Here is a 26,066-nt window from a genome sequence, read left to right as displayed (position 1 = left end):
TAACTGGTAACAGGCCTTTACTTAAAGTTGTCCCCGAAACGCAGTACAAATGAAAAAATAAACCCAACATTGCCATAGAACGCGATCGATTTAATTAGACTTATGCTGTGGACACAAAAACAGGTTATCAGGTCCGTGATACATGTACGTGCCTTTTTAAATAGTGCAAACACCCGGAGACTGGTTATTGGGTTGCTGTGCAGGTGGGTGTTTGGATCCAGATTCAGGCTCGGGAACGGCGGGCTGCAGGGGAAGGGTGCTGAGACAGGGCAGGAAAAGATTCCTTCCAGAAGAGCAAGTCTTTGTTAGCTTGGCCAGAGGTAAAAGATGTTTGTTCATACCTTAGGTATCTTCATGGACTGATCATCAAAGGCAGCTGTCTTCTAGGAGTAAGGGACTGAAGCTAACTGCAGAGTTCAGCAGCTACGGATCCCTACACCTGCTCCAAGAGGCAGGCACGGGGTGTCCGTGCGTGTGTGTGGGCAGCAAATGCACATTACCAGGGTAATAGCACAGAAAAACAGGACTGCAATCGTAACAGCTGCCTGTATTCATCATAAACAAGTGCAAGCAAGTTGCTGAGGTGTGTAACCCAGCCTGGGGCTGCTGACCATTCTGATTTCGCTGGCCAGACACCACCAGGCGGTTACAGGCATGGTCTCACTGATTTGCTAAGCAGCGAAGGAAAATTCCAGCCACTTTGGACAGATAACCAACGAAGGATGTTCAGAGCAGGAGAGCTGCTGCCTGGAGGCAACCTGTTTCTGGAGCTGTTCCAAGCACGCAATGTTTATCAGCCTCACACTACCTGTGGGTGTCCTTGACCTTGAAGGATCAGCCTCGCAGCGCCTCCTCTTCAAGGATTGCAACAGGACCTGCAGGTGTTCAGCTGAACAGAGCATGCACAGGACTCGGGGAGTTTCTTCCTCACCTCATGCATCACAGCAAGAGTAAAGACAGAACGGAGACCAGAGCCCTGGCTCTGCGTCCTTTCTTCAGCCATTAAATCGTGCTGTCTTCCGAAGCAGCCAGCCTCCACTGAAGGCCTCTAATGAGAACATTTCTCTTCTTCCAGGAGGGGAAGGTGAAGCTCAGAACAGGCAAAGAGTGAGCAGGCAACTGCAAGCTACCCTGGTGGGTTTTGAAGCTCGGTTTTCAGGCCATTTCCATTTGTCAACAGCCACTTTTGTCCTGCAAGGACAGCTTCTCAGTAGCACATACAATCACTGCTGGATGGAGGACCCTGGCGAGCTGCACCACGGGTTCCATCACAGCCATGCGCCGTAATAAATAACGCACAGAGGCAGAAAGTTCGCAACAGTCTTCAATTTTGCTGGTGTTTACCCAGCATTCAGAAGAAAGAAGCACTCTGGGGGCTGCTCCAAAGGCTCTCAAATTCACGTAGCAGCTTTGGCGAGGCTAAATTTGGCTCTGTGATACAGCTCAGCAGAGGATGGGCACAGGTGCTTGAACAGACAGCGGAAGCAAAGGCTGATATACTGGGTGCCTCAGCAAATAATAGTCACTGGAAGTAACTGCAAAGAGGCACTTAAACTGGAAAGACTTGCAGGAGCGAATGCAGTGAGTGTTGTGTGGGTACCTCTGGCTGCCAAAACGGGATGAAGGCAAATGATGTGCAGTGTTTTGCAAGAGCACTGTAACGTACTGAGCGGCAGTGTACAGCTGAGAGGCTTATGGTTCCCATGCTCTGTTTCAACATCCAAGTAAGAAGTTTGGTGGCTCTAGGGCTAAACGGTGCTGAGTGAAAAGCGGAGGTATCTGTGGATGAAGTCCAGCCTTTGGGCGCACTCACACTGGGGAGACTTCAGCAGGTTCCTGAGGAGCAGCAACCAACGTCACTGGAGAAAGGAGCAGGGAAATGGAGACCTTTCTAATCTGACAGTCACAGGACAGCTGTGCTCCACGCTTCCAGCAGACACGCAGCAATGCCTGCTAATGCCTGCCCGAGGACCACTTCTGCCATATTGCACTTCATAGTAAAACCTCACCGAGAGACAAACTGCCAGGAGTGATGAGACAGCAAGGCTGCAGTCAGAGAACTTGAGTTCATGCCCATCTCAGGGAGATGCCGAGCTCCAACAAAATGCAGTTCTGAACAGAGTCCACATCAGCTGTCGCATCTGTAGAAGAGGAAACCAGTAGCACTGCCGGGCCGACAGCTCCCGGCATTAAATATTGCGACCAAGTGCTTTGAGCTACTTCTTCAACTCACACCTCAAGCCTGCACTTCCTCAAAAGTGTCAAAAAAATAAAAATAAAAAAAAAACAAACAGCAGCTCCTGCTGAATTACTTCTTTTAGCCTTATACTTAAAGCAATAAAATGTTCTTCCCTCCCTTTCCCTCACCACCCCCCCCCCCCCGCCCCAGAGCATAGCCACAAGGTGGGCAGTTACATCTCACCACAACGTGCTTGTGCTGCAATAGCTTATTCTTCTATAAAAGCATGATCAACTGTAACATTGTGAGACATGACGACTGCTATTTCAGTTCAAAAGAATAAAGAACTTGTCAAATGCATGTTGTAAACACCGTGGTTCTACTCAACAAGAAGTCACAGATAAGAAGGTCGTTACCCCAAAACGCATCCTGCGGATTTGGATTTTATCACAACAGCAATTTTCATTTAACAATGGAAGCTGCATACAGATCTCAGTAGGATTTTGGTACGAATATTCAACCCCTTACAGCAGCCTAAACTCTCCGTACATTTTTTTGGTCAACACAAATCCCAAGCTTTTCAGTGCAGCCAGATCTGAACAATTCAGTACGACTGCTTTGAGCAAAATGTTTTTGTTTTTAGAAGCGACTGGGGTGAGGGGAGATTCACAGTATCCAGAAGTGCCACAATGCACGCTGCCTGAGCCCACGCTCCTAAAAGGGAAGCAACTACCTGAAAGTGGAAGCAACTACCTGGCAGGAACTCCCTTCTGTGACCCGAGGAGATAACACCACTGAGCTTCGCATGATTAAAGTGCATCACCTGCAATTTAAGAGCCCTTCAGTTAGGGGAGCAAAAAGTAAATCTTTTCCACACGGATCCACTCCCACCTACGTACGGATAGTGCAGCAAACAGAAGGTTATCCCCCGACTTTTACAAGACAACTGTAAATTAACAGCCAACAACAACAACCTAAATAACAGCTGGTGTAGAAATAATCACAACACGACGCAAAACACACGAGCGACCTGACTTTTGGCAGTGATAGGCAGTGACTGCAGATAGCACCTACTCCAGTATCTTTGCACAGGAACAACAACTTGGACATGGGAGACTGCTGGGACTTTCTGCCAGGCAGGTTTCGGGGCTTTCATTGCACACCTGACCTGTGAGGGCTGGACCAGCAGAAGGAGTGTAGGAAACAAGGCGGGAAGAGCCACGAGAAGCACCAAGGTCTAAGCACTATTTTTTTTTCCCTGTCTTTTGTTTGTTTGTTTGTTTCCTTTTTTTTTTTTTTCTTTTTTCTTTTTTTTTTGTTTCTTTCTTATCTTTAGTCAGGAGTGGAGCACTCCCTAGATCAGAAAGGGAACTGTACAGATGATGACAAAACGAGCTATATCCTACACAATGTACTGAATTCACACACCTCTATACTGAAGAGAGGTGAAGGCACTCTTGCTGCCAGACGCAGGCTCTCCAAAGCCCTGGAGAACATGCCAAAAACTGCCTTCCCTCACCTCTCTGGCCCTCAGTCGTGAACTCCAGACTAAATGGATGGCAAGACTATTCACTAACCTGATGTTTAAAATAAATAATGACCTAGAAAACTAACAGAAATAATGCTTAATGCATGCTCCCACAGCGCTGTCTTCTCCCACTGGCTCCACAAACTCCTCGGCGCCGTCCAGAATCCAGAAGGGAAAGCTGGAAGAAGTGTGGAGGAGGGCTGCCTGGTTAGCCAGGGATCTCAGGGCATCCGAGGTGGCTGCAGGAAATTCTCTGGGAGCCCCAAGGCTTAATACTCCTACAATTCACCCGATTTAGGGCTACATCCACCTGCCTTCCACACGTGAAGAACACAGCTCCTCTCCCTGGGGGAATACTCTGAGCAGAAACCCTCGCAAAGTCAGTGGGCTGAGGAGGAGCTGAGTACACTTCTAGTGCATGAGCTCATAGCTTAAAAACATATAACCCTTTTTGAAGTTCTACGTGAGCTTTAACAACAAGTACACTAACCATAGACAACTTCGGAGAACAACATAAACGCTGAAATGGATCTGAGACATTAAATCACTGGGAAAGGAAATCGTTGTAGAGCATTCAAATCTTAACACCAAGCACAGTCCATAGACAGTGCGTTGCAGGATTTTTTCTCCCCTCAAAGGCCCATACCCTGTCTGTAAAGCCACATCACACAGAGCATCTTCTAGACTGGCCTGATGAAATGCAGCAATGGTGGAAGCTGCAGCTGGGGAAGCTGCAATGGGCGCTGTGATAAAGAGCTATTATCATTTAACCCAGCTGGCACGCCAGATTCTGAGCTAACACTGGACAGGCTTCAACAAAGCAACAACAGCTGACATAGAACTGTACTGAAATGAAAAAAAAAGAATCAATACAAGTGAAAAAAAATCCAACAACACAGCACAGTATAACATCTTACTTGACTCCCAACTGGTATGTAACCTGAGATAGCTATAGATTGAGAGTGCTCATTTCAAGTCTGGAAACAAAAGGACCTCAGTTAACAAACACACACAAAACAAAAACAAAAAACATCTTATTAGATACATGATTATTTGCTTCCCATCGCCTTCAAGAAAACTGATCCTTGGAGAAATGGCTTCTCTAAATTAGAACCCTCTTCACCTCCCCTCCCCTCCCCTCCCCTCCCCTCCCCTCCTTCCCACCCCACCCACTCTGCATATATTATTTGTCAGCTCCAGACTCCTCCCTTAAAAAGCATTGCACAGGGTTTGACTTCCTGGAGAACACTCCAACAGCCAAAGTCATAACTCTCTCCAAAACTTGCTTCCTACAAGGACCAGTTGTCAGAACAGAGAATCATAGTAAGTGGTTAAAAACTAGGGTATCGATACCAACATGCTGGTTATTGCGTGCTCCCTACAGGGTTTCATTTGGACAAAAAAAAAAAAAAAAAAAAGATGCTACTTCATTTGATGCAGATGATTCATGGGCAGTTTGGAATCTTAATTCTCTTTGGTGTTCACCTGATGATCTCTGAAGTTAGGGCTTGTGTAGAGTGCAAGAGGATCCGCGTGCTATCTTTTGATAGAGAAGGCCTGAACTGGTACAGCTATCCCATAAAGATTCTGATCACCATCTCAATCTCTTTCCTGCACACTGGACAAGGTGATCTCTTTTTCTTCAACATCTTTGCACACTTGAAACAGGCCACAAGGTGAGCAGTCCTTCCATGGACAATATTCCCATCCCGTGGTCTGTGATGGCATAAGAAGCAAGGATTCAGTAATTTTTTTATGCTCTCTAAAGACTGTATTTCTTCCTCCGTTTTACGTTCGGTGAACTGCAACAGGGACTCTCTGCTTTCACATTCTCGTGCCAAATCCAAAGACTCAATAGAGCTGCAGGGATCTACACGTAATTTGTTCTCTACCACGTACATGTCTTTAGGTTGGCCAACTGGAGCAGAAATAGTCCTTCGGCAGTCTGGGACATCTATCCCTTCATCCTCGTTTTTGTTTTGCATAGCATCAATGTTGGACAGAGAAAGAGAATGAGCCAGTTTGGGACAATCTGAGTACCAGTCCTTCCGTAGGGCCCAGCAGCGGTAACAGTACCGTTTGCCTGGAGAGTTAAATTTCTTGCATTTGGTGCATTGCCAGCAGTCCTGAAGAACGATCGAGGCAGACAAAAACAGCAGCAAGTTAGTGTGATATTCCATACAATTCTTTTCCCCAGCATAGGAAAAGCAGAAAAGGAGCTTCAACAAAAGAGGACACTATAACCAAGGCTTGCAAATGCACGGATGCTACTTTGATTTTCAACACCTCAGAAAGCCTAAAGGAACATTTTACTGCCCTTCTCCCAGCCTCCACCACTCTGCAAGAATACAACGTTCTCAAGCTGTGCAGTTTATTGAATCTTCAGTATCTCACCCTAAATTCAAGGGTAGAGCTCCTGCAATCAGTTAGGAATATATCTCCCAGACTCATTAATCATTTAGCACCTGATGAACCTGCAAAACCTATAGCTGCGTATTTGTTTATCCCACAAAACAAGTGCAAGAGCTGCCCAAGATCAGAGCTATGTTTCAGCTGCCCAGTGCTAGGAACATCCCAATTCATTGAGCATACGCAGACCAGAAAATAATGCTGGAAAATGTTGGTGTCACCGGCTACAAAAATTATCATGACACGTTTGCTGTCTTAAAACAAGACTCAAAAGACTCTCCTCCTGATTTGGCCATACAAATTGTTTGAGAAAGAAAAAAAAAAAAAAGGGGTGAGGTGGGGTGTGGATTCTCTCCTCATGGCAAAGACCACAATGAAGGAACTGACAGCTTCCTAGCCTGCCTGGATGTCCAGGGCTCAGTGGAATGCTGATTCTGACACAGATATTTGCACTGACAAGTTTTTTGAGTATGATCACTTTATATTTGGCCACTTCGGTTATAAAACACTCCTAGACAGAATCCAAATAAATCCTCTCACATTGCCCCCAAAAGTGCCAAAGCCACCTAAGTTCCAGGACTGCTCTGTGGCCAGTGGAGGCATTTTGTGTCTTTGGACTGGGTGGGCAGTCATGGGCTGCCACTGCTTAATGCCCACCCAATTTAGAGTTTAACTCAGCCCTGTCCAAAACAAACCAGGTAAGGTCAAGCCAACTTCTCTACATTCCTTCCCAGAGGTTACAGAAATACTTTTTGTTTGATTTTGTGCTTTTCTTGGCCTTTGAAACGCATACAAGAACCAGATTCTCTTACCACAACCAGGAGCTGCAAGATGAGTTTTTCTAACTACAGCTAGGACTGCAGCATACTCCAGGCAAGGAACGCTGACCCAAAGGATGCCTACCTCAGAGGCTGCAGCTTCTGTGTCCGTGTCATCACTTAAGCACTGAGAATCCTCAAAGTCATGCAAACATGCATCCTCAGTCACCTGGGAAAAGCAGATATGCTGTCAGAATTGCAGCAAGGATCTGTGTTTACAATGTGCCTGGCACAGTAGAGCAAAACTAAAATAACACCATAATCACCATGAGAATTAATCCATTTAGAGAAGTGAATGGAAAGCCGTTTTATGTACTGTATCTATTCCAGAACATTGTTGATAACTGTTGCTGAGCTGCTTTACAGTTGTATTTTCCTGTGATCGATTTATCTCTCTCTCTGATGTACACAAAAGTCATACAAATGCAAGCATATACACCTGAGTGTTCCTACTAAATTCCGTGGAAGAAAACATGAATTCAATCATTTAAACATAAATCTGATTAGTTTTTCTTGTGACTAGTGTTACTACCACCTCAGCTAGCAGATTCAGGCAAGAAGCTTATCTTATACAAAACATTAGCACAACGTAAGCTGAGATTTTCTAATTTTTTTTTAAAAAAGGAAGATTTCAGATACTTGCCACAAATGTAGTAGAGTTGGTGCTAAGATTTGAAGTAGTTTTAAATCAATTGTGTGCCTTGAAAATGCACATTTGAACCAAAACCCAGACTAACTACAAGGGAAAGCTATCACATCACGTACAGAATGGTGACAGCCTTTTCTAAACACAATTTAAACTCTGGATGATTACAAATCTAGCTCCTTTCAAGTCAATGTAACACCAGAAGACAGACGAAAAGCAAGGGCTTTTCATGAGAAAAAGGATTTTTTTTGCATGCAATTGCTTAAACGAGGCCAACCAGTGGAACACGTGTACTGTGGCTGTTTCGAAAGGTACCTTTTTGTCATCTTCTTTCACTTCCTCGCAGTCAGCTGTTTCCACTTTGACTGCAGCACTGGTCTGATCTGTCGGACTTTCGTTGAGGAACCACAAGTCATCAGTAGTATCTGAAACAATGGCAGTGTCTATGTCCTGTTGGAGAAGAAACGAGAGAGACCACTTAGAGCTCAGGGTATCAGCAGCAGGAGTACCAGCACTGCAGCCACAGCCAGTGAACACCTCGCCCTTTTTCCTCACTAACAGCCTTCTCAGCCCTGGTCAGCTTCTCCAGTCACCCCTAGGAGAAAAAGGGACAGATCACTACTCTCAAATAAACCACCCCTTTTTTTTGGCAGCAGCACTGTGCTCGTTCCCCTTGCTAGCTGGCCATACAGCTGGCCACCACGCTACCATCATCTGCACTGCGTAACAACTTTCGACCCAGAAGAGGGGCAGCTCCTGCAATACCACCAGTGCTCTGGAGTGCAGAAGGACCTCCAGTGGATAACAGATTGCCTAGTTTATTTAACAACACTAAAGGTAACCAACCACCTGATGTGAAAGGCTGGGACAGGAACACAGAAAGGAGAGGCTGAAAGTCCTGAAGGAATGTGGGAAGGGAAGAGAAGGAACAAGAATTTATTATTTACTTGGAACACGAAAGAGGAGAGGAAGAGAATACAGTTCACCTCTTTAAAATGTCTACACACCTGGTTAGTCTGAATATCTGTTGATCCATTACTTCTGGACTTGTAATTGCTTCTGAGGTTGCCTAAAAACCACCATGGAAGACCAGCTACATCCCATTCCTCAAACACTAGGTCCAGTTTAGGCTTCTTGCTTTTAGAGAGGTTTTCTATTAAGTCTTTGTCTGTAAGAGCCAAGTAGAATCTAAGTCATGCCACACCTACATCATTTAAGAGACTAGCAGAGAAAAGTTTGGCCCCATCTGATTTGAGAAATCTTCCGTGCTCTATCTGAAAGCCAGAGATAAAGCTAACAGCTTTGAGGTTTGTGTAAGCGTACTGAGATGTCAGATCTGCTGCACATCTGTGCCAGTGTATCTACCCAAGCAAACCTGCCAAAATAGTCACCACACAGCCATGAGAGGTCACAGAAGCATCCCCAAGCTCCCAGTGTCTCTGTAACTGTACACGTTTCTCTTTAGCATTACCTTAATTTTAAGGCTCAATACACAAACATGAACTCTTCTTTCAGAACTCTATCCAAGTCAACACAGAGAAAATTCCTGAATGATTAATATATAGAAAAGACTGGTTTGAATTTGGTTCAGATTTCAAATGATGGGAGCTCCTGAATTCCCAAACCAGCTCAAAATACAAATCAGAAAGGTAAAAATCTATTCTTCATAGCCCCCTGCTTCAGCCTCCTCCTTTTTAGCCAGTGCAGTTTAGTCTACGATCCTTAACTCAGAGGTTTGAGCTTCGAGATAACCTTGAATCCATCTCTCCTCAGTTCTGAGAGCTTCAAAGGCACCGACAAGGACTGTTTCTGCCTCCTCTGTACATGCAGCCAAGAAAATATTTACTGCTCCCATTTTATCCAGAAATACGCACGCTTGCAAAGATGATTTAGGTTTACAAATTAGTTTCCTTGATATGAGAATAATCTGAGAGTAGAAGGTGGAAAACCAGGAAAATTGTTTCTGTAACATCAGAAATCCTTGAGTGAACCAGCAAGAAATCCCCAGACATTAAAACAAAGGAAATGTCTAAATATGAAGGAGCTGTATGATACTTAAAGTGGGCAGGAAAAAAAAAATCCCATTGTTATTCAGATTCCTGATTGGTTTGCAGGTAATGACTGCAGACAGCTCAGGCTGTGTTCTATGTAATCAGAGGAGAGAGTCCCTTGGGAAGATAAATAGATACGAGTATAATTTCGGCATTTAAAATACCCTTCAGCAAGGTCTGTAAGATTGTTGATGGCATTGTTTAGTGATAGATGCGCTTTTGGGGCTTAACCTGCCATTTTATTCAGTGTTTGTTTGTTTATGAGACCAAATATCCAAGCTAGAAAACAAGTCTATCATAAAATACCTTCGACAGACATTTGCAGTTCTCTCAATCTTTGCCATAAAATGATGAGTTTTAAAGATTGCATTTCACAGGTTTTTATTAGTCTCCCAACACCCTCCTCCAGCAGCTGCCTGATGCAAAGCTCAACGTGTCACACTGGGGAAGGAGAAGTGCTTGCACACACTGTCACCACAGAAAAGCTGGCACTCACCTCCATAATTCTCACATTTGTGCTCTGAGGTAGACACAGCAGATGTATTGCTTTCACCTTCTCTGATGACAGTGTCAGAACCTTCTTGCGGGCTAAACTGCGTGAAGGAAGGAAAAAACAGATGTTAGTCCACCAGAGCTTATAGGGACAAGGGGATGTAGCACTTCCATTCCGAGTCACCAGCTGCAGTACAACACCAAAAAGGCATGAAGAGAAACAGGAGTTTCTGAACAACAGCTATACACACTGTTAACTCTTTAGGAAGGCTAATGCATCTGTAATCAGCACAAACAATATACTTGCAACCCAGGAAAAACCTTAAGATTGGCAAAAATCCAAAAGCTGCCATCTTAAATGAAGAAATACTGTGATCTTCGTGACTCTCTGGCCCCCTTCAATGTGAACAGACACCTCCCAGACCAATTACCTTAACCCCAAAATATACCTGAGACAAGTTAGAATACACAAAGATTTTTCCTAGGTTTCAGATTCTGCCTGAAAGCTTCAAAAACAATCCTATTAAACACAAAACCTATTCACACTTTTTAGAAACTTTAACTATTTGGCAATTCCTACTCAGAGAGGGGATGAGAGAGAGGGGGAAAGACGTGAAAAGACAGAGCACGCTGGAGGAACTGAGGACTAGAAGTGCTACACCCCAGAGAAACGCGCTCAGAGACTGGTACTCTGTTATGATGAGAACAGAGAAGGGTCACTCTGTCCCTGCTCTGTGGACTCCAAGAACTTTCAGGAAGGTGAGGACCTGGCAGCCAAGCAGCACAAAGTTCTGGCAGTCCACCATGCACAGGTACAGAGAAGGGGCACTCTGTACAACAAAAGAAACCACCAGGCAGTGGGTTTACCTTCAGCTGGTCTTGGCTTGGCTTATCGACGCTCTGTTCCTTTGCGAGATTCTGTGCAGCATCTAGATAGCAGGTAAAACAAAAGAAAAAACCTTCCCTGGTAATAACCATTCTCACAACACAGAGGGTCTTCAGCAAGCAACCAACGAGCCAGGCTTGGCAGACCTCTAAGTAACCCTTTAAGGAAACAGAGCCCTTGCTTTCTTAGAGAGCTGACCATTTCCTGAAGAGGCACCACTCTAGTATTCCTAGGGCTTTGCTAGACACATATGGAAGCAAAACCCTATGGAATACAGCTGTGCCTCCCCACAAATGCAGCTTGATGGAACTACAGCTTGTAAGAACCTTCTTGCCAATGTGAAAAACTATTCTGTCTCCTACGGCCTGTCCTCAGGCTGTGAGCTCTAGGTCCTTCACACAGAAGGCCTGCACGGAAGCAGAAACCCAGAGCAACAGCAGAGGGTGGGAACTTCAAGGCTGGACCAGATCTACACTGAAGAAGGTGAAAAGAAGGTGAACAGAAAAAGGAAGGTTCTTACAAATACCTGAGAATACTACTGCTTTTGGTACTTGCTTAGAGAGGCATCCTTCTGAAGGGTGTGGGCATCCAGAACAGGAACTAGACTAAGAATTCCATGCACAGCAGGCTCTTTCCTGGGTAACTGAGTATGTAGCCATACTACAATTTGATCCAGACAATTATGCTGGCCCCACAATTTAATTAAAAGGCCAACCTAAACAGTTAGAACAATCAACAAAATCTTCTACTAGAAGAGCTGTATTTAGGAATTCACTCTCTGAATAGGATGACTTGCTAGAAAACAAAAGATGCAAGGATGGCTCCTGCTTTCTCCCATTTCAGTTTAAAAATTCCCTGCAGAATGCCAAGGAGACACGAAGAATCTGATTCACATCATGAATCACGGCACTGATACAAAAGCACTGAAAACTATCCCTGTAGGCAGAAAAGTGGACCATAAAGTGATGAGCACAGGACCACAAAATGACATGGTTCTATCCCACATTTTTTGCCTTCCACGCATCAGTTCAGCTTTCTTTTGTTCCCTTCCCTCAGCATACAGCTTCTGTAGTCACTAATTATTTGATACCTGAAGGAAAGCAGAAGCCAATTGGCTCATCCATCACTGCTTTGTCTCTGCAGTGGCATTAGAAGAGCTGAAGAACTGCCCTTCTAACAATTCACAAGTGACATGTAGTAGTCTTAAACACTAAGAAAATACACTCCACTTACTGGAAGGCTTTCTTTGAAGCCCACATATTATCAGGAACTGAAAGTAAAATGCCCTTAAGGAGAAGTAGGTATTCCTAAAACCTCCTCATGTGATTCATACTAAGAGTGAAAGTTTGCCATGTAAGGACACCATCTGATAAAAAGCATTATGTAAGAGCTTAATCTTCGTTATCAAGATGTACTGCAGTCACTTTTCTTTCTACAAGGGTACTTGAAGTGGGCAGGATAATCTGCAAAGTGATGTTCTGATAAGCACTGGTTTGGCTAATGAACACAAGTGGCTATTGCACAACATGAGACAGAATGGCCTCTATGCCCTGCAGCACCTTCAGCTACTGATATATTGCAACAAAGGAAAAACAACACCAAGAGTCATCCTTCCTACATATTTGCCAAAGGCCTGGTCTGCCAAACCTGTTTCGTTTCATGGTCACACACACACAGGCACACATGGTAGAAAAACTCAATGGCCATCTCACTAAAGGAACAGTACTTCCTTTGGCACGATTAGGAATAGTGACACCACAACTGGAGCACACACACACACCCAGCCACACGTGCAGGGCCACAAGCACACACCAAGTGGAAGGGAACAGGGCAGCAGAGGAGAGCATTCTGCTGAGATCCGTTGCTCTCCACCTACACTGCCTACAGGGAAAAGGCCAGGGTACCACCAGCAAGGGGAACTGCACTCACACAGTAAATCTGCAGCTACGTGTTTAGACAACAGTCTGCTTAGGAAGGTTCTTTTGTATAAACAGGGAAAGGAGGGGAACCTCAGAGGCACTAATATATGGCTTAAAGCAGACACATGAACAGTTTAGGGCCATGTTTTCTCAGTTTCTAAATTTGAACTAGTGTTTATGTCTGTCTGCACAAACAGGCTAAGCACTTAGGAAGAACTAAGCCCATATTATCTGCCTGGAGACCCCGGGAAGAATGACACGAGGCTGCACAAATCCCCTGGTATAGTTCACTCATGATTTGCACATTTGTGCTTTTAAGAGATGTTTATTTTCACATGAAGATGACCAGCTGTACAGTGGGAACTGGCTGCAAGGGAGCCATCAGCTGACATTAAGTTAAGAACAGATTTTAACTTATGACTGAAGGACTTTTGATGTAGATAATTTCTCTCATGAGCTGAAAAACTAATAGCAACCTTTAAAGGTTCAAGTGTTTCATTAAAGTCTAGACCTCTTTGGATTGCAGAACTATGTTAGGTTTCCAGCACTCTTTACATTCACTCTCAAGACTATGAAAGCATAAAATGAGGTAAGAGAGAAGTCACAGAATGCTATGAAACTGCAAGAAGACTGAGAAATCAATAACCATTTGGATGAGACACTTCAGCCACGTTGATTTGTACATCCGCAATATTTAGTCTGTCTGCCATTCTGAGGCTTGGCCACTGGTTGCAGGCAGCTGTATTACTCAACCAGCTAACTGATTTCATACCACAGCTACTGATGGTGCACACACAAAAAAAAGACACATACTCAAAGAGATTGTCTTGTCAAAGCCTTCATTAGCAGCTTGTTCCAACTTCAGAAACACGTCTTTTCTGAATATCATTACTTACCCAAGTTACATCAACACTATATTGAATATAGCTGTCCATACCGTGACAAACCTACCTGTCATTGCAGCAGAAGTCAGGTTCCGTTTCAACATTTCATAGACTGGGCTGTTGAAAAAGAAGGAGATAGTTTATTATGCAAGGAAATGCTGGAATCTGCAGGGCAATTTTTGCCACTCTTTAGCTAAATGCTTGCTACAGAGAAGTCTAGCTCAGAAAGTGAGGGGTGCAGCCTTTAGCAGGAGTCTGAAACCAACTGTCTAAGAATACACAGAAATAAAAGGGGGGAAGAGATGTCACTTCAAGCAGCTGTCTGGACCATTCAGAACTGGCTCTTCAAAACAAAGGAGCTGAACTTGAACTTGTCAAATCAACTAGCCAAAAGTCACTGGCATTCATAGAGGCTTATGTGACTGTAAGTGGGAACAGTGACACCAAGGGTCTCCTGACTCAGCAATCTCTGTGAGACATCATGTTAACAGCCACATTTTCTTACCTTGGATCTTTTACAGAGAAGCTCTCCAGCCCCAGCAGTTCTCCCAGCTGATCTCCTCCACAGTACACCATGTGTTGCTGTCTTTTGTCATAAAGCTGCTTCACCATTATATACTGTCCTAGGTGATGCATAACCTGTGGACACAGAACATACCATGAGCCACATCTGCAGCTGAAACCAAACCACCAAAGGCCCTGGAAATTTGCTTTAGTTTATGCTACTTGCCTCCTTACATAGTGTCAGTCAAACAGTACCTGCTAATTCTGCATTTCTGGCATCCATCAGTGCCTCACAACTAAGGGAGAATTATGCTTTAACACATTGCTGTAAGGTTTATAATTACTAACCCTTGACAGGAGAGAAAACTGAGCTGAAAATGGATGAACAGGAGTCACTCTGCTATCCCACACTAAAAAAACACATCATGTTATCTGGGACATCTCCCAGAGTGACAGCTCCGGATGGAGCCTGTAAGGTTCACATCAACTTTACAAAGAACTGTCCCTGGAACAGAAAACCCTGAAAGAATGGTAGCAAATCATTCAAGGTCCACTCTTTGAAATGGGAGCGGGAACAATATAACAGCTCAGAGTAAAGAGAATGAAATGGCACGGGGAGGAGGCAGAAGGTATCACCAGCTCAAAGCTGTATAAGCTGTTACTAAAGGATGGCCACAATCGCAGTGTCATTCTTGAGGAGACAGCTTGCAAGATGCAAAAACGTGAGCATCAGTATCACAAAGCATGGAGAGAAAACATCCTGTGAGAGCTACCAGACACTACCAGTTACAGTGAAGAATCCACAGGACAAGAAGAAAAAAAGGTGAAAGAAGTTAAGCACAATATAGGCAAGGATCCATCCCCCATTACCCACCAAAGTGACCTCCTGAATGACAGCAAATGCCACCCAAATTATGCTAACAGGATGCCATTCACTGCAGAAAAACTGACTTAGTGGAGTTAAAATGTTAATCCATACGAGCAACATGCATTTAATACTCAACTCCCCCCATTTAAACCATTCAATTTGTTTTTCCAAAACTTTTTAGAAGCTAAATAAGTTATTTAAATGCATAAGTGTTTAAAATAAGTCACAGGGCTCTGCAGGAATATTTGACACATTCATAATGAAAAACCACTGCATTTAATTCTTTGCAGACAGGCTACTCTTGTAAATCACAGTCGGTGTCATTTTTTTAATCTTGTACATATATTGCATTTTAATCTTAAAATAAATGAATTCACAGGGTCTCTCAGGTTTAGCTGACAAGCTATTTCAAAGAAAACTTAAAAGAAAAATATCAACTAGAATCCAATTTTTAAGGCTTTCATGCACTGAGCAGACAGCAAGACAATTGAATCCTACGCCCTCTCAGGTATGTGACTATCTATCCCATCTTTCCTCTTTTTAAAGAGGTTTTTGATTTTATTTCACACTCCATTCCCAATTCCTTCAAAGGCTCTCAGGACAATTAACGATCAATCAAATCGCAGCAGCCCTCCGGGTGCGGTACCCCTGTTTTGCAGGTAGGGCTTCCAAGCAGAGAAGAATCAAGAGCCAGCCCCAGCCCTTCCCCACCAAGGGCCATCTGCCAAACGACCAGGGACAGGCAGAGTTTCAGTGCCTGGAAACTGAGCCCACCTCTTTCAGCGTGAAGGTTTCTCCTTGGGCACCTGCAGCCTGCAGAATCTTCAGAAGTGGCAGTTTGGGTCGCACCTAAAACACGAAGCAAGGATTTTTGTTAGATGGACAAGAAGCAGTGCCCTGAGAGAAAGCACGTTGCCCTGGCATGCCTGCCTGCCACAGCTCACAAGCCCAAGTTGCTAAACCTGTGGAAGTTTGTCACACCAAGCCCAGAGATAACAACTGTGGGATGAATTGGAGATCATGGGAAACACCGCTTGCCTTAGGCTGATCTGCTGAGGGCTGGTACTCTTTTACAAGTCATCTGCATGGACAAATGCTTAAAAAAAAAAAAAAAAGTTAGAAGGACTGGAAATCAGCACAATCACTCTGACTCAAGTGCAAGACAAAAAAAAAAAAAAAAAAAACACTCTGGAATTTGGGCAGACTGCTCCAAAGGCTTTAATCACTCCCATTGTCCAATTAACTTTGATGTCATTCATCATGTGAGGAAAGACCGGAAACTCAGACCCATGGTACGGAGGCCTGGGCAGTGACTAACCAAAGCACTGAGTCATACATTCAGGAGCAAGGACGGTTAATTAACACCAAGGATCAGGATGTGTATTTTCTGTGGCCCTCAATCATCAACCAAAACCTTTACTACACGAAATTCAAAGAATCCTAGGAACAATGCAACTGCACCACCACCTCTTTAGGTTTCACCCACACACCCCAGCCACTTTGAGTAGCAGAGGAGACAGATGATGCTATGCAAAACAGCAAGTTTTAAATAGCTCCTTCCCCCGCACCACTACTTCATCTACTCCACAAGAATTTTAACAATTCTTAGGAGAGCATCACCCCCTGGATCCACGCCTTGTGTTCCTACAAAATGTCAGAAAGCCCTCACTGTTCTGCCTGGAAGCTGAATGCCACGTAATTGTGTACAATATTGTATGCTAATGTGTGCGTTTCCCACACTGAACCTCTTGCTCTGCTCCCCTTTGTCTCCCAGATGCTAATACAGAGAGATGTTTCAATCCGGCACTGGGCAGAACGTCCAACCCTCAGCACACGATGTTCGTTGCTGTTTCCCCTACACTTTGACAAGACCTAAGCTCTCGAGGCATGTAATTTCTGCTAGTAAAGGACTTCAGCGATCAGTGTGAGGTGGGCTTTATACACACCCCTCCTTTCTACCTTTATAAATGCAACTCCAACACCTTTCCTAATGCCAACAGTCTGCTTACAGCCCTGCATTTATTTCCTCAACAGCCAGCTCTAGCTGCACTACCATTTTCCTGCAGAAGGTAAGGAGAGGAGGGGTTTGGGTGCTCATCACACAAATTAATTTGTCCCTCAGCTATCGGAGGTGATATTGGCAAAGCATTTGTTCCACTGTTTAAACACTGTACAACTTCATTTCTGCTGTGAGTGTATCTGGTCTGTGTTCTCATGACTGTAACTGTTGGATGCATTTTCAAGCTCAGAGCAACTCGTGTCCAGCCACAAGCCTTTCTAAGACAGCTTCTTCACCAGGAAAAAGCTGAGCACAACACAAGTAATTGCGCGTATCAGCACTTAGTTTTCAATAAGATGAAATTATGTATTTGCATTCATTCATTTCTCTAATGACCAGTCTCAAATAGGTTTTGAAATAACTCTTCATATCTTTCTTATTAAAGAAATAACCCAGTTCGCTTGATCCGTTTAGAAGGGGCCCTCATTAATCACAGCACAGCCAAAATCAAAGCGTTAGTCTGGAAACTGAGTGTTGACAATCAATATTTTGGTAATAATACCCCAGCCTATTTATGTAGTTTTTTGAGCACTGATTGGAATAAATATTCATACATATGAATTCTGCCCAGGACTTGGCTATGTTTCAAAACTCCTAAATTAAGCCTCAAATGGGAAGATCTTCTGACTTCCTCTCAGCTCATTTTCATTCCTGCCCCCTCCTTTCATATTGTAGAGACCGTTTTTTTTTCCAGTGAAGTGGCTCTGGCAGGTGGGATGCCAGTCTTGGAGAAACATCTCGCTTTAGACCAGCTTTCTCTAGCTGCTGTTTACACTACAAATACTTATTTGCTCTGCCAACATACCGGGGCAGAGCCAGGCTCCCCCAAACCATGCACTTGCCCGTTGGCCTTGGCTTGAAGCTACAGCTACCTTTTTGTTCCAGGGCTGCTCTAAGAATAGGCAATAAGGATGGGTGCTGTGCTTGCCACTTACCTAAGCAACTCCAAAAAAGGCCTGGGGATGCCTTGCTGCCTGAGCAAAGTTCAACACAGCACATTATGGTGCTCCAACACCACTGTCACATAATCTAGCACTAGGAGAAATGTTCTATGGAGGATTTTTCTAAGTGCAGGTCCTGCATGAAAGCATGCATCATGCCATTGCTTGTACAGCCCACGTTAACTGCTTTGTCTGTTTTTCTGCCCTTTAAAATACTCCTAAATCTCTGATCTGGTAGTCAAAGCAACAGAAATCTTCAGGATAAAAGCCCTACTCCATCAGGCTAAATTCTTCTTACTTAAACAACATTAAAAAGCTTTGATTTGATGGAAGAAGTGGGAGCTTTAAGTGAGGGGAAAGCAATGAAGGTAAGTAGGGGAGATAATTACCTGGTTAGCTTGTCCAAGAGTGATTCTGCAGGCATCCTCAGCTGCTGGATGCTGGGCAGAGCTTGAAGATGTCATGGTGGCAGTGATGAGCTGTTTGTGGCACAGACCTATAAACGAGAAGTTTCACGTCCCAGTTAAGCTGCGAAACCTGCTCTTGGGGTTTAATCACTTCCACTTCTTCGAAGTTTCAGGAAATCAGCGGTTCAAAAATAGCCCTGCCTGCGTATCCTAAACGTTGCTGTGCCCCCTCACCTGCTCTCCTACCACAGACCTGCTGTGCCCTGTTCCTGGCTGCATACAGCAAACTGGGACAGAGCTGCAGGGACTGGGGCTGCTTCTGCTCTGCCCCTCTAAGGAATTGGCGAGGAACCTGGACCTGCAGGCTCAAGGGAAGCACCAGTCTCTGCCACGCTGTCAGTGAGTGTAGTACCTTGAAATCTTTGAGTCAGAGGGAGGGGAAACAGAAGCTGAGTCACAGCAACCCCAAGGGAAATCCTCCCAGAAGAGCACAGCCCTGAGCAGCCAGGGCTGATGGCAATGATTAGCACGTTCCCCGCCTGCTTTTTAAGAGATGAAAACCCGCGAAAGCTGCTGCGGCCTCCATCCAGAGCGAGGAGATGCAGGCCACAAGTGAACAATTCCACCAGCACCGCTGGCTGGGCGGGTGAAACGATCCTTTCCTGGAAAGGAACAAAAGGGGAAGTCCTGCAGCGATTTGAATTCGCAGCCCTATCAGTTTCAGCATCCACCCCAGGCCGGCAGCTTCGTACGCAGAGCGATCTGCAATGAGATCTGCCATGACTCACGTTCTCGACACCATCCAGCCCCATCTGCCCCACACCAAGTAGGTTCAAAACCTTCATCCTGACAGAGAAAGGGCAGCGTTAATTAGCTGCACGTGGGGACAGAGTAAACTGAACCTGCTGGAGAAGGAACCCAAGTCCTGACCTCTTATTTCACACAGCGTCGCCTCCACCCTACAGCACGCGGATTTATCGCTGAGGCAAAGCCGTTCTGCTTCCCTGGCACAGGGCACAATAAATTCTGCCTTTTGACACTAATCTACTCGCATTTTTTACAGGCACCATGAAGGAAGTCCTGCGACTGACTCTTGCTCACACGGGTACATTTAAGGCTAGTGGGAGATGAACTACAAAGCAAAGCCTGGCTCCTGAGCTCGCCCACGCGGCTGCAGCTTTAGGAAAGTTTAGTCTGTGGATTCTGGCAGAGGTGCCAACTTGTAACCCTTGCAATAATTTAATTTAAAAGTCTGAAGCCAAAAAAATTCGTTTCTTTCAAAGAAATATCTTAAGTTTGCTGCCATGAGACTCCTGAGAGACAGGAGATGAGTCTTCCTACATTCCTTAGGGAAGACTGAGTCGGATGCTCAGCTACATTCAGAAGTGAACACGAGCAAAACAAGCAGGCTTGTGCCTGAGGAATGTAAAAACATCTCCTGTTGAGACAAAACAAGCTGGACACTTATCTAACAGGCAGTGCAAATACTTCGGTTGACAAAAGTTAGTTTCAAAACACGTTCAAGTTGATGGCCAGTGTCACACATTCACACCCTACCCCTCCCATTGCCCCGTTCATTAAGGAACAGGCACTAATTTACTAAGAGGCTTCTGGTATTTCTTACACCATTGCATTTCCCCGAAATAAGCACTGTTGGGGATAAAATCCTTCCTGAAGATCAGGCATCTCTAAATTCTTAACGCTGATAAACGCGTGTCAAATTCAAGCTTGGTAAACCACGCTGACAGCAAGCAGATCTAGGTACACCGAGAAATAACTGACTTAAGAGCTGAAGTCGCTGCCGTCTTCAGTTCCTTGCAAGCTGGTGACTTACCCCTGCCACGAACTCTGTGGGAGCCACAGCTGAACTTACCCACCGTGAGCTTCTCCACTCCACGTCCCCTCTGTGCCTCTGCTCCTGCGAGTCCCTGTGCTAGGAGCAGCTCAGAGCCAGCCCCTGCCCCTCTGCTGGCCGCAGCTGGCTGCTAAATGCATCAGGGGCGGCTGCAGGAGGTGTGAAGGGCAGGCAAAGCGCGGAGTTCCCCCCACCCTGCCTTCCTGGAAGGGGTTCTGCTGCCCCAGGGTAAGGCAGAAAAAACACTCGAAGTGCTCTGGTGCTGCTTTTAGTGGAGGCAGGTGAGCTGGCGCCTCGCCTCCAGCCCCTACAAAGGGGATGTTTTAGCAGGTTAGAGCCTCAGCACCGCCTTGGAACATCAGACTCCTTTTTAACTTCTAATTAGGCTACCTAGCAAGTCCTGGGACATGTCCAGGCTGCAAACACCCACAAGATTCACAGAGGCAGCCCCTGGTTGCCTTGCCCGGACAGAAAACCTCCCCGATGCCCTGCTCAGGCTGGCCAGGAGGAGAAATGCTGCCAGTTCCTAGAGAACTGCCCAGCTCCCTGCTGCAGTCCTACCCAGCTTCCCCAGGAACTGTATTGTCCCACTAATTTCATGCCAAACGCTTACCCTACAATGCTGGAAGCTTTCAAATTAATCTGCAGCCAACTGAAGGAAGCAGCAGAGGGCTCAGCGTTGCTCCTCTAAGTGGCTCTGGAGCTGTGTAACAAAACCACTCCAGAGCAGCCTGATGGCTTGGAAGAACCCATGAATCACAGAAGAGTCACCAAGCAAGGATTTTTCCCCTCAAATGCTTTATATGGGCATGCAGGCCACAGGGATGAGCACAGCCTGCCCGTCCTGTGAGTAAAAGTTCCTGAAAGAGATCAGAACTCCTTTAACCCACATTTGGTGCTTGGGGAAGGCAGGGTTGAGAGAGAAGATCGCAGCTAACGGCCCCAGAAGCTGCTGCAAGCTGTGTGCGTGGGCATTTCTTGGCAGCCACATCTGTAAAGCTGAGAATATATTTCTAATTCGGCTCACTTCTGTGTCTTTCATGCCAGACTGACGCGCTCTGCAGCTTCTGTGCAAAGTGGGGGCAGCAGCAAGGAGCATACAGCAGGCGTTATCCTGCTCGGTGTCCCCGCAGCCTCACCAACACCTTACTTGCACTCTGCTCTGAAGGGCTGTCCCCAGCCAGCAGCATCCTTCCTGCTTTCAAACACTGTAATTGCTCCAGAGAACAAGCTTGCAGTCTCGTGTACAGTATCGTGGAGAGAGAAGCCCCACAGGGGAAGCTTTAGACAAGCACCGATCTGACAAGTGAGTCACAGTTAATTAGGTTTGGCCCTATCAGTGCGAGGCCCTGGGAGCTTTGTGTCTGCCAGCTCTGCTCACCTTTCTCAGCACCACGACTCCTCCCCGTGAGCCTCGCTCACATCTTCAGCCCTTCTCCAGGCCCTAATTCTCACCTGAGTGCATCAAAATTCCCTCTGGGAGAGCAGCAAGATGCCCCTCAAGGGCCACCTCGGAGGGATTTGTCTCCGTGAGCTGGTCCCAGGGCTGGGGGCTACCTGGGGGCCGCAGCAGGAGGAGGGAGAGCTGGGGCATGGATTCGGGGATTTGAACAGGTTTTGTGTTTTACAGCCTGCTTGGCTTCAATTTTCACTGTCCTGCTCTTAGTCAAGTGCTCCAATTCGTTGTCTGGAGGCTGACTTGGCATTTAATTAGGAAAAGCTTCCTGAGAAAAACCCGATTTCCCCACGGAGAAGCCCCGCGACGCATCACTAAAGGCAGAGCTCCGGCTTTTAACAACTAGCCAAAACACTTATTTTAAAGAACTCTTTTTTGGAAACTGTTCTGGAATCAAACCCAGAGCTCATGCAGCAGATGTAACAAGCCTGAATTTCTCCTGCCCCGGGTTTTGTTGCTGACACGCTGCATCTGCCCTGCACTGCGTGCTGCTACCTCCAGCTCTGCCAACGAGGCGCCGACAGCAGCCAACCTGTGACAGATGTTAGCACTTCTCAGAGTACAAATGTTATGCAAGGCCCTTTTATTGCAAAACCAGTTAAGCGGGAGGAAAACAAAACTGATTGTTTCAATTAAAAAGGAATGCTGGCCAAGGGCTCTGCAAATCTCCCTAAATCAGCCGTGCTGACAGTGGCTGTTGCTGGCGATGGCTGGAATCCGGCAGCAGCTCCAGCCCCACGCTCGTGCTGTTGTTTCCATTTATCTCTATTTTAATGTCTTAAATCAGGCTTTTCCTTGGGCTGCTTTCATAAGGGGATGGCAAAACAACATCACCATTTAAGCACAGAGAGGAAGCAAGTCAGAGCGTTAAAAAAGCTGCTTCTTCACCAGGTGAGGGCTAACCAGAGCGTGTTAGCCATCCTACCACAAAGCTGACATTAATTTTTAAGCCAGGCACTTCAGGAGGAGTGAAACTGAAGCCAGTAATCTTAGCAGTAGTGAAAAGCGAGAAAAGCCCTTATTTTAACCACATTTTCAGCAGAACCAGCCGTCTGACATTTGACTGCAGCTGAACATCTGGGGGGTTTTTGCCCTGCTCCTAGAAGAGTTGCTGAACACGTCAGCGCTCTCCTGGAAGCCGGACTGCCACACACAGCCCAGAGCTCATCCCTGAAGACCCAGGCGCTCTGTACCCAAATTCTGACCTCCTCCAGGCACCACATTTACCTTATTCACCTCATTTACCTCGCAGTCTCCTGTTGGGCAGCGCAGTGCCTGGGCCCAACCCACCTGCTGGAGACGTGACATGAACGAGTACCAGGGCGGGTGAAAATCCAAATCACAACAGCCGTCTGTGTTTCAAGTCCCCTTTTGATCCTGCTTGCTATTCTTTCTCCAAAACAGCTCTTCCCTCAACCTGATCCTACCCAGGACTCGATTAAATTTAAATTCTTCACTTCTGATGTGAGCACTGCAAAACCTCAGCAGCTCTGCACTGCCCACAGCCAGCACGTGGCAGGAAAAAAAAAAAAAGGATCACCTTTTACAGCCCCTCGTGTGCAATAACTGCAGGGCTTTACACACCTGATCTCTGGGTTATTAATGCCTCTCTGAAATTAATTCCTTGTTACCACAGCTCTCAGCAGCACCACGCTGGGACAGCCCCTGGCGGCGCTTCGCCCTGGAAAAGCAGTGTTTAAGGGTAAATCGTGGGGTGAGAGATGAGACACGGCACAGGCAGCTCTAAAGAGCTTCATTTTGTGGTAGGGCCACGTCGTCCTGCTCAAAAAATATTAAATTTGGCAGCAGAGCAACCAGGGCCAGGGCTGCCATGGGAGGGCCTGGCACAGACACACTTGGCACAACTCCTTGTGCTGCCGGGGCAGGTGGTTTAAGCACCAGGGGTCCGGAATTGTGCAGAATAAGGCTGATTTTTTGAATAAAAAGTTTTGGGGGTCTGTGAGGGGCACCGACACAGCGCTCGGGGCCACCTCGTGAAGGCAGAGCCCTCAGCACACCCCAAGAACCGTTGTAGATCCCCACAACGCACTGAATATTACCACAGGAACAAGATTGCAAAGGGGCAGCTCCGATTTTGGGTCAGAAACTTGATTTTCACCCACAAATCCCAAGCTTTACCCCCCCCTTTCCGCTAAGCCCCCTCCAAGGCGCAGCACCCGTCAGGTGCCGCACGGCCACGGCTCCGCTGCCCATGACCTGGTCCCGGAGCCCCAAATCCCAACCCCAAACGCGCTCCCAATCCCAATCCCAATCCTAATCCTAATCCCAATCCCAACCATAATCCCAACCCTAATCCCAACGCCAATCCCGCTCCCAACCCCAATCCCGCTCCCCCGGCGGCTCACAGCTCACCCTAGAGCATCCCCATGGGCCCCCGGCCGCCCCCCTCAGGGGTGGGGGTTTCCCCCTAGGCCCCCCGCGGGCTCCTCGCCTCCATCTTAGCGCCGCGGCCGCCCGCCGCTTCCCCTCGCAGCCAACATGGCGGCGCGGCCACTTCCGGCCCGGCGGGGCCGTACCATAGAGCGCGCCGGAAGCGTGGCCTAGAGTGGACCCCCCCCCCCCCCTCCAGCCGTGGAGGACCGTGCTGAGGGCAGCGCGGCGCCATGAGGGGCCCGGGGCCTCCCCTCCCCTCCCCGCCTCGCCGCCGCCCCCTGCCCCTCCCCGGCTGCTCCGAGCCCCCCACGGACCCCCCCAGGCCCCTGCAGCCCCCCCCGGTCCCCTGAGTGCAGCCCCCGAGCGGGCCAGCACGCTGATAAGGGCGGCCCCGGGCTTCGGAACTCAGAGCCCGGATAGCTCAGTCGGTAGAGCATCAGACTTTTAATCTGAGGGTCCAGGGTTCAAGTCCCTGTTCGGGCGGTGCCGCTTTTTGGCCTCGTCTCCCTCCCTCCTTCACCCTTTTTTTTTTTTTTTCTCTCTTTTTTTTTTTTCTCTCTTTTTTATTTTTTCTCTCTCTTTTTTTTTTTCTCTTTTTTTTTTTCTCTCTTTTTTTTTTCCTCTTTTTTTTTTCTCTTTTTTTCTCTTCTTTTTTTTCTTCTCTTTTTTTTTCTCTTCTTTTTCTCTTTTTTTTCTTTTCTCTTTTTTTTTTCTCTTTTTTTTTTTTTTTTCCTTTTTTTTCTCTTTTTTTCTCTTTTTTTTTTTTCTTTTTTTTTTCCGCTTTTTTTTTCTCGCTTTTTTTTTTTTCTCTTTTTTTTTCTCAATATTTTTGGTTTTGCTGCCCAGGGGCTCGGCCAGGATGCCGAGGAGGGGAGACGCAGCATCCCCCCGGCCTTATCAAGGCTTTTGGAGGGGGATCACAGCCGGGAGAGGGAGAGGAAAAAAAGAAAAAGAAAAAAAAAAAAAAAAAGAAAAAATAAGAGAGGTAGAAAAAAATCGGGAAAAAAAATAATAATAATTAAAAGAAATAAACAAATAAACGGGGAAAAAGATAAAAACTGATGCCGCCCGAACAGGGACTTGAACCCTGGACCCTCAGATTAAAAGTCTGATGCTCTACCGACTGAGCTATCCGGGCTCTGCTATCCCAACCCCCTCCGGCCCTATATGACCTTACCACCCCCCGGTGTTTGCACCCCCCCCAGCCTCTTCGAGCCCACCCACGGGTGCTGGTAGCACCCAAACCAGCCTGGGATTGGGGTGCTGGGGCTCCCCCCCCCCAAAGCTAATTAACCTGGTGGGTGAGCGGCCCCCCCCCAGCTTGGCGAGGAGCCCCCACCCCATTAGGGGCTGTGGGGTGCCCCGCGTCCTCCCCCTTTTATTTTATTTTATTTTATTTTATTTTTGGGGGGGGAGGGCAGCATCCTTCCCCACCTCCCTGCATCCCTGACACCCCCATAGGCTGGCGGGGTTGCATTTGGGGGGGGGGATTTGTGCTTTTTTTGGGGGGGGATACAGCATCCTTCCCCACCTCCCTGCATCCCTGACACCCCCACAGGCTGATGGGGCTGCATTTTGGGGGGGATTTATTTTTTTTGGGGGGGGGGGGCAGCATCCTTCCCAAACTCCCTGGCACGCTGACACCCCCTGGGAGAACCACCAGCATCTGGGTGCACTTCTGGGCCTGGGGGGCTGCATTTATTTATTTTTTTAATATTTTTTTTTTTTTTTGGGGGGGGGGGTCAGCATCCTTCCCAAACCCCCCTTACA

At 46.5% G+C, this 26,066-nt stretch overlaps 1 protein-coding gene across 2 annotated transcripts; it reads right to left on the bottom strand.

Annotated features, from left to right (window-relative positions):
• Positions 1-24,404, bottom strand: MDM4 (MDM4 regulator of p53). Of its 2 annotated transcripts, XM_084302016.1 has the most exons (13): positions 24,276-24,404; positions 18,574-18,680; positions 15,959-16,033; positions 14,318-14,451; positions 13,880-13,929; positions 10,991-11,052; positions 10,128-10,224; positions 8,588-8,748; positions 7,896-8,030; positions 7,020-7,103; positions 5,193-5,833; positions 2,010-2,141; positions 1-1,859 (listed from the first exon to the last, which is right to left on the bottom strand). In XM_084302016.1, exons 2-11 carry the CDS (start codon positions 18,646-18,648, stop codon positions 5,279-5,281), a joined length of 1,428 nt encoding a protein of 475 aa, XP_084158142.1. In that variant the 5' UTR covers positions 18,649-18,680; positions 24,276-24,404; the 3' UTR covers positions 1-1,859; positions 2,010-2,141; positions 5,193-5,278. The 2 variants fall into 2 exon arrangements, with proteins under 2 accessions (XP_084158142.1, XP_084158141.1); XM_084302015.1 differs by having other exon boundaries at positions 1-2,141.
• Between the last annotated feature and the right edge of the window lie 1,662 nt (positions 24,405-26,066).

This window comes from Netta rufina (genome assembly GCF_964035555.1).
Source record: "Netta rufina genome assembly, chromosome: 26".
NCBI lineage: Eukaryota > Metazoa > Chordata > Aves > Anseriformes > Anatidae > Netta > Netta rufina.
Note: the sequence above shows the minus strand (reverse complement) of the source record. Positions and strands in the feature narration are given on the sequence as shown.

What these genes read in the sequence shown, in the direction of transcription:
- MDM4 (XM_084302015.1), bottom strand. Translation starts at nt 18,648, where the DNA reads ATGACATCTTCAAGCTCTGCCCAGCATCCAGCAGCTGAGGATGCCTGC. An exon ending in CAGATATTCAGACTAACCAG is followed by an intron (nt 8,031 to 8,587) that starts GTGTGTAGACAT and finishes CTTCTCCAACAG; the next exon opens with GACATAGACACTGCCATTGT. An exon ending in TGAAAGAAGATGACAAAAAG is followed by an intron (nt 7,104 to 7,895) that starts GTACCTTTCGAA and finishes TGCTTTTCCCAG; the next exon opens with GTGACTGAGGATGCATGTTT.